General features: G+C 39.6%; 1 protein-coding gene across 1 annotated transcript; it reads right to left on the reverse strand.

The window, feature by feature from the left end:
• Nucleotides 1-338: 338 nt before the first annotated feature.
• LOC112261402 lies at nt 339-4,891 on the reverse strand. The gene is made up of 2 exons (XM_024436699.2): nt 4,565-4,891; nt 339-1,517 (listed from the first exon to the last, which is right to left on the reverse strand). The coding sequence occupies exons 1-2, from the start codon at nt 4,633-4,635 to the stop codon at nt 815-817; spliced, it is 774 nt and encodes a 257-aa protein (XP_024292467.1). The 5' UTR covers nt 4,636-4,891; the 3' UTR covers nt 339-814.
• Nucleotides 4,892-9,041: the final 4,150 nt, after the last annotated feature.

Consider the following 9,041-nt stretch of genomic DNA (forward strand, 5'->3'; position numbering starts at 1 on the left):
TAAAATAAAAACATGATTGATTATTGTTGTTACTGATTATCCTATTTCTTGTGACAACCTTGATCATTTTTGGATGTTATCGATATTGAGGGTTCATCCCAAAAAAGCAGGAGCTAAGTGTGTGTGCTTACATTGTGACTGATGCCGGAGTGTGTTGCAACTGATCCAAATAAGTAACCCTGTGCTGCCTCTTCTTTCAATCTTTCTCTAATCAAAGCAAAACCGTTTAAAATCCACTTTAAAATCAATAATTCTACATTTTCCTAAACTCAATCCATAACTTTATTCGTATCTCCAGTTCCTATTCCCATTCATCATTAAGTGATCACAAACACAAGTTAAACATTTAAAGCATTTATTTAACAATGATAAATTGTAGCTTATATTTCCAATGGACAGTTTCTTACAGAAAGGAATACGTTTTCAATGAAACTACAAAAAACGTTTCATGTAGAAACTACCAATCTGAAGTATATGTACTGGACTGAACAGAAGTTTGGAAGTGTGCTATAGGTATCCTATAGAATGCTCTCTGGCTGTGGTCTGATTATCTTCTCTTCTAACAGAAGGTTGCACGTGCTCACTCCATTACAGTGATGTAATCATGGGTAGGGAGAAGTTTAAACCCTATTTTACACCAGTCCATTCCTTTTACATCCATGAGGGGGAGTAAATGAGTGCAGAATAAGGGTACAAAAATTGGAACACATTCCCATTTTCTCTGTCACACACTAAAACGATGTGAGGACACACACACACACACACACACACACACACACTGTATTGCTGCAGACAGTATCCCTTTGCAAGTCACTCAGTTCAATTTGACCTGTTCTTTCTTCCTCTGCATTGCATAATTCTTCATTGACCTTTTAGGAGGCACTAGGGTGTTACTCAGCCCTACTCTCCTCTTCCTAGACTGCTGACCCTCCTCTTCAGGGTCTCCTCCCTGGTTTTGGTGAAAGTTCTGGCGACCCATGTATGAAAAGCCCCCCCCGTTGGGGTCAGCTTGGTCCGATCTGGGATCGTCACCCGCAGGGGGGTCATAGTCATTGGGAATGATGGAGCTCTGGAGGTCGCTGTCATGGGCAAACTTGCATTTGATCCCGAACCTGCAGCGTCCGTCCTTCCTGTACGCCACGCACATCCTCTTGCCTCCTATCTGGGAGGGCCGGGCCAGCAGAGTGAGAGGGACGTGCTTCTGCAAGACGTTGAGCTTCTGGTCGGCTTGCGCCTTGAAGGGGTTGGCGAATACGCCACTCTTGGACGAGGCCCCGAGGGGTGGAGGGGGGAGTTTGTGGGAGAGGGAACTAGGGGGTGCGGGGAGGAGAGGGGTCCGGGACTCAGAGGGCGGTGCCATACAGGCAGGAGGAGGGCGTTTAGGTTTTAGTTGAGATACGGGGTCCCCCTCTTCCTCTGGTTCGAAGTCACAGTCTGAATCACTGGAGGCTGACCCGGACTCTAGGAGGAAATTGCGGCCCTTCTTCTGGGTCTCTCCATCCACCTTGCTCTCAGTCCTTCAAATAAACAACATGTATAAATGAGCTGGTATACTAGCTGTAGTGTAAAGATCTTAGCCGAGAATTAACAAAGGATTCAAATATTTTAGCGGTTAACTGTATGGATAAAAGGCAACCTTGTGCTGCCCTCTTCATTGACCTGTCAAAGGCTTTCCATATTTGCGATCACTCACTGCTAATCCAGAGGCTTTCGTCAAAATGGTCTAGACCAGGCTGCATGTAACTGGTTTAAAAATAACTCGTCATGTATCTACTTAACGGTGTTAAATCAGGTTTCCCGGATATTAAAGAAGGTGTCCCGCAATTGTCGATTTTGGGTCCTGTACTTTTTACTGTTTACATTCAATTACAACCTGCACTTAATATGCCAATGATGTGTTGGTGTTGTGGTGTTGGGTATGCTACTGCCCCCACGGTTGAGCAGGCTCTGTCTGAACTACAGTCTGCCTTCATTGTACTACAGAAAAATGTGATTGACCTGAAATGAGTAATGAATGCAGGTAAAACTAAACTTCTCTAGAGCGCATAAAAGTAACTCTGGTTGGTGCCCATATCGCTCGTGTCCCGGCTTACAAATATCTAGGCGTCTGGATAGATGAGAAGCTGTCTTTCAAAAAGCATATCGACAAATTAGTGCAGAAGCGGAGAATAAAAACGGGATTCTTCTATAGAAATAGATGCTGTTCCTATCGGTCCTAGACTATTGGCGACGTCATCTATAGGAACACAGCTGCTACTTCATTAAAGCCGCTAGATGCAGTTTATCATAGCGCACTGCGCTTTATTACGGGCCGACAATTTTAGGACTCATCACTGCATTCTCTACCAGAAAGTTGGCTGGCCCTCGTTTGATGTCACGTAGGTTGATACATTGCTGTTTTCATTTATAAAAGCTCTTTTACAAAAAAAGTCCCACTGTACCTAACCTCTTTACTAAACTTCAGACATACGAGTTACCACACCTGGTCTCAGGGATGGTTAACCCAGGAAATTCCTTTGGTCTCTACGGAGTTAGGGGAAATCAGCTTTTAGTTATCTTCTAAAATGTTCTTAAAATAATGTTTTGGTGCCTCGAAGGCAATTCAGAAAGCTGATTGAGGACCTTATTACTGATGAATGTGTTTGTTTTTTATGACCATGTCTTTATTTCTGCTTGCATTTTGTGTATATGTTTTGATGTGTGTATTTTCTGTCATTTATGTAATTCGGAGAGATCTTGGTCTCAATATGACTCCCTGATAAAATAAAAGGTTAAATTAAATAAAACTGACTGATACTAGCTCATAGAACAAATCGTATAAGATCTCCTAAACCTGAGTTAACCTTATTTTCTGCATTTATCCACAAACCCTATTCTTTCCCCATAGGAATGGCTTAACGAAATCGGGGTAAAGACTGTTTTATATTCACACATTCAGACATTCAACAGACATTCGCCAAAAGCCATTTAAAATGGTAAAAATCAATAACTAATTTACTGATTGCCACAGAAAAAGAAAAATAGATATGGTTTATTCTATAAATGTCTAGCATACTTTTACAACCTTAGTTTTGAATAAACATTCCAGTTTTGATTTGATAGAAATACATAAAATCTATAAAATGCCATTTAAAGCAGTATAAATCAATAACTAATTCACCATTTGTCACAGAAACATCACACTACGCATGATTTACTCTATAAAATGTCTAGCATACTTTTACAACTTTCGTTTTAAGTAAAAATTCAGTCTAGAGGGCATGTGGTCAAAGTTCTAACGACTCTGTTATACCGTATTAGAAGGGGCCTGGCATAAAATTCTGCATCTTCAGTCATGTTAAATTAGATTACAGGAAAAAACTACAGGATGAAGGGGTCAGGTCTGACTAACAAAGACAGGTGGTTGGATCAAGAGGACCAAGACAACCAAGAGGATCAACATGGACATTCCACAGTGGAGATAAGGATAACTAAGAGTGAACCATAACATACTCCACCATTCAAAAGTTTGGGGTCACTTAGAAATGTCCTTGTTTTTTTGTCCATTAAAATGACATCAAATTGATCAGAATTACAGTGTAGACATTGTTAATGTTGTAAATGACTATTGTAGCTGGAAACGGCTGATTTTTAATGGAATGTCTACACAGGCATTCAAAGGCCCATTATCAGCAACCATCACTCCTGTGTTCCAGTTGTGTTAGCTAATCCAAGTTTATCATTTCGAAATGCTAATTGATCATTAGAAATCCTTTTTGCAATTATGTTCGCATGGCTGAAAACTGTTGTTCTAATTAAAGAAGCAAAAAACTGGCCTTCTTTAGACTACTTGAGTATTTGGAGCATCAGCATTTGTGGGTTTGATTACAACTCAAAATGGCCAGAATCAAAGAACTTTCCTCTGAAACTCGTCAGTCTATTCTTGTTCTGAGAAATGAAGGCTATTCCGTGCGTGAAATTGCCAAGAAACTGAAGATCTCGTACAACGATGTATACTACTCAAACCAGAATAGAAAGGAGTGGGAGGCCCCGGTGCACAACTGAGCAAGAGGACAAGTACATTAGTGTCTAGTTTGAGAAACAGACGCCTCACAAGTCCTCACCTGGCAGCTTCATTAAAAAGTACACTGGACATGGCTATTTCTTTGCATCTCTGCCTAGAAGGCCAGCATCCTGGATTTGCCTCTTCACTGTTGACGTTGAGACTGGTGTTTTGTGGGTAATATATGAAGCTGCCCTCTATCAAATCCAAACTGGAATTTGTATTCAAAAACAAAGGTTGTAAAAGTATGCTGGACATTTATAGAATACATCATATCTAGTTTAATGATTCTGTGACAAACGGTGAATTAGTTCATTATTAGTTCATTTGTAAATGGCTTTTGAAGAATGTCAATGTGTGAATATAAAACCAACTTTACCTCGGTCTGAACGAATCAGAGGTAACTAATTCCCGAGTTTTAGGACAACTTGGCGACCTCTATGGAACACACGTCTATCTTTTCAATGATTCTTCCACAAAGAAATATTTGCTCAATTGTATTCCTGAATTGTAGTAACTTACTTCTTGTTGTTTCCAATATCCCCATCGCTGTCAGAATCAGAGGACACGCCATAGCCAACGAGAGAATTCATGTCAGCTTGCTGCTAGCCTTACGTTAGCTAGCTAACTAGTATCTATATTTTTCCGTCTCTTCGTCCTTCTTTCGCTTGAATCCAGTCACAAATTGCGGTCTGCGTCTTATGTTTAATTGAACTAGCAGTTATACTCCGTATGAAGGTGTTTGTTGCTCAATAAATGTATGAATTGTTGTAGCTACAATTTGCTAATCCAAATGAAAGTGTAAGCACCTCTGGGTCACCGAATTTCGAAAAACTTCAAAATAAAAGTTCCCCGCGTACTACTTCTTATTTGATTAGGTTTAACGGCGGTCGGCATCTAGTTAATGATGCATTGCCCCACCTACTAGACTGGAGTACAACTCCCTTGTACGTTATTTGAAAAAACACACAAAAGAATAACACCTCCCTACTCCACTATTCAAATATATTTAGTCCTACCTCAGGCCAACAACCTGAAAGGAAGGGTCACCACCACCACTTAAGACACCCTGTAACTCTTCTGATGTCAAGTCTAGGGCACCCAAATACCTCTCTGCAGCTGCCGCCACAACCTCAATTTTCTGCGACTTTACGTTCCATCCCTGCAGTACAGTTGATAACCATTGCTATAAAATTTTACAAATCCAATCTTACTGAAAGATATATCACTTGTTGGCCTATCCCTCTTTACTAGTACAGATCTACTACTCACACCACTCCTCTTAGGATTCCTTGACCCGACTTCCTCTACTTTCTTCACTGCCTCAGCATATGACAACTTCTGCACTACTCTAACCCAGGAAATCTCAACCTGCCTCTCTCGCACGGGACATTTCAGATCCCCAGCCCCATGGGCACCCCTTCAATTAACACATACCCCTACTTTCCCCAATGCTACACATTCCTTTGTCTCATGTCCTTCTGCACACTTCTCACACCTAGGAACCTCCCTCCTACACACTGCTGCCACATGCCCATAAGCTTGACACCTGTAACAATGTAATGTATTTGTCACAAAAGCTCATACAGGATAACTTATATATCCTAATATCACTTTGTTGGGCAAAGACTGGTTTGGGATGTTTTGGACCGCAGAGTGAAGGAAAAGCAGGAAAACTAGTGCTCAGCATATGTGGGAACTCCTTCAAGATTGTTGGAAAAGCATTCCAGATGAAGATGGTTGAGAGAATGCCAAGATTGTGCAAAGCTGTCATCAAGGCAAAGGGTTGCTACTTTGAAGAATCTCAAATATAAACTATATTTTGATTTGTTTAACACTTTTTTGGTTACTACATGATTCCATATGTGTTATTTTATAGTTTTGATGTCTTCACAATTATTTTACAATGTAGAAAATAGTAAAAATAAAGAAAAACCCTTGAATGAGTAGGTGTGTCCAAACTTTTGACTGGTACTGTACACATGCACACTCATCACCACGCACACACCCACCCACCACTAAATTGATGTGCACCTTGATCTTGTAAAATCTCATTTGGAGGATCACATTGTATTTATGTGCTTTTTGTTCTTTTGTTAGCCAACAGTTACAGAATTTCTGTTCTGAGAATATTGATTTCTGCCTAAGGTACCTAGAATAGCAAGCAATTGGTGGCTTTTAAAATATTTAATAATACCTGTGAATTTAAAAGCACTTTGGATGGCCATAGCAATACAAATGAAAAAGAAAGTAATGTGCTCGCAATAGTATTACATTGAGTGTTAAAATAATGCACTCCTTAAAGCAGTATGAGAAGGAAATGGAGGGTATTCTTCACGCACAACTGAAATATCTGTCTCTACAGTATTTGGCATTACATGGAAAGGTTTGTGGACATTGTTCTGAAATATGAATTTTCGAATCATTGTGGGAATTTCAAAGCTCAGATAGAGGATGATGATAATAATGATAATGCTTAGTGCTTTTCAAGGACCCAAAGTCACTACAATTATAGAAATGAAAAGACAAATAAATAGGAGTCAAAACATCAGACTATACAAAACATGAATGAAGACGGGTGGGCTCAAAGAAGGCAAAGAGTGATGTATGAGTGTATGGGGAGGGTAGGGTCGGGATTTTGATATGAACCCATTTTAGGGTAAGGGGCAGGATTGGGGTTAGGACATGAACCCGGTTGTGGTAAGGGGTAGGTTAAGGGTTTGGTTTTGGTGCGGCTCAGTATGGTGAAGAGAGTAGATGGAAGTAGTTGTAGTCCCTATGTGTGTTTGTTCACGTAAGCAGTCCTATTTGGAGATAACATCAATGAATTCATTCACAACAATATAAGATTTTGTATGAATTATCAAGAAAAAAATTATTATTGCATTAATGTTATGTAAGAATGTGTATATCAGGTTCAGTGAGTATAATGGTGACTCCAGGCACTGAGACTTTTGAACAGCTAGGAAATAAACCGTGGGTGAGGATGGCCAGCTATCTGCACTGACTATCTGCACTATATGCCACTCAGGGGTCTCTACCCACACACTCACACATGCACGTACTGATACTCCTGCACACACACTGACACCAACACTCACACACTCATCACAATGCACACACACACCAGCACACCCACCCACCACTAAAGCCTGTATTTATCTTTGATTGATTAGGAATATTTTGAGGAAGTGTTATGGCAATGTTATTGCTGCGGAGTCTCAAGAGGGACAAACTATAATATTGCATTTTTTTTCTCGTTTTGCAAGCAAATGTATATTTAAGGGATTATGCGAAGCACACACGTTCGCTTCAGCTAGCCAAGTTCTGGTAGGTGCAAACCGAACCTCGTATTAGGGCTCCTTTATGCTGCTGCTATGTTGAATGTTATTATTATTTATCCTGCTACCAGTCACTTTCTCCTTACCCTTGCCTACATGTACCTATCTACCTTAACCATGCCAGTGTCCCTGGTACTGACCCTGTATATAGCTTACTTTCTCATCTTTTTCTTGTTTCTTGTGTGTTTAAAAAAAAAAGACTTTATACTATTTGTTATTTGAATACTGCATTGTTGGGAAAGAGCTAGCAAGTCAGCATTACACTGTACTTGTGCACGTGACAATAAAACTTGAAACTAATTTGAAACCTGTGTAATTGTTGATGATCAATTAGATTAATTAATAATGTCATTGTAATATTTTATGAATAAAGTATACTTTTTTGGACCTAATTTACTTGCATCTCTCTTGATTTTCTAAATAAACATATTGTATGTTGTATTTTTTTTCTAAACTTTCCACCAAAAGGAAGATTGTAAGATATTTGTCTTTTGCATTATACAGTATTTGGGTATGACAATATACTATATGCATCCTATGTCACTGTGCTATATTTGAACCGTATAGTGTCCAGGCACCCCATTTTAGCTGTTTGACCTGCTAAAAGTCCAGCAACACTTCTTATGACATAGCTTTTTGTTCCAACTCAACACTATTGAGTGTTTTCCACCCCACTTTAGCTGAGACAGGTAGTTGACAGTCCAATACAGTGAATTGCATAGGAGGCTATGAACGGGGCAGAGTAAAAAGCTAGCAACAGCCTGTAGGACACAGTACCCTTGTAAAATCAAGCATATTCAGTTAGTAGAGACCCTACTGAGTCTTTAGGTGAGACAGGTAGTAAACTTTTTCCTCTACAGTCAAATATGTATTCCAGTCAATTGATATTTTCTGTTGCATGGGTAAAATAGTCACAAGATTAAATTTTCCCGGATGTAGTTTTACATGTGAAACATCATTTTAATATTATGCACAATGTGAAGCTGCAATTTTTTTTTTCCGTTATCATACACATTGCGTTTTACTGCAAACTTTGATTTTGAAGGCAAAAGCGGAAACGCTGTAAGTCTTAATGTTGCTGGTGGGACGCTAATGTTGACGAAATGACGCTAATAAGGAACTTGTCCGTATAGTAACGTTAAGTAGCCTAGGTTAATTTAGCTGACCTTCAATTGTGGGAATTCAGCAGAGTTCTCTGAGACATTTTTACAACTAATCCAAACTCTGAAAATAAATACATGGGCAAATGTTACCAAACATGATAATAATAGGCCTGCATTACGGTAGGCAGCTAATTGTTACCTTGGAAGGCCACTGTCTCTGCGCTGAATAACGGGGCGTAGTTTTGGCTCAACTGCGTTGAGAAAAAGAAAGACGCGTCCATATAAACCAAAATGGCTTCTCTGTGAATTGGACACTATGTCACCCGGAGTATCGAAGTGGTATTACATTTTGGAACATACCTGAATGATGCAAGTCGAGACACATCTGACATTTTGGAAGGAATAAAACGTCTGACATTTTAGTTAATACATTTAATCCTCAAAATTTCCCATTGAACTGGTTTAGCGTGATTTTAGCTTAAGAATTACACTGAAATAGCGCACCTCAAGGTGTTATCTTTCACACTCAAGGCCTCAAGACAATATATGTATTTT

Source organism: Oncorhynchus tshawytscha, linkage group LG11 (genome assembly GCF_018296145.1).
Source record: "Oncorhynchus tshawytscha isolate Ot180627B linkage group LG11, Otsh_v2.0, whole genome shotgun sequence".
Lineage (NCBI taxonomy): Eukaryota > Metazoa > Chordata > Actinopteri > Salmoniformes > Salmonidae > Oncorhynchus > Oncorhynchus tshawytscha.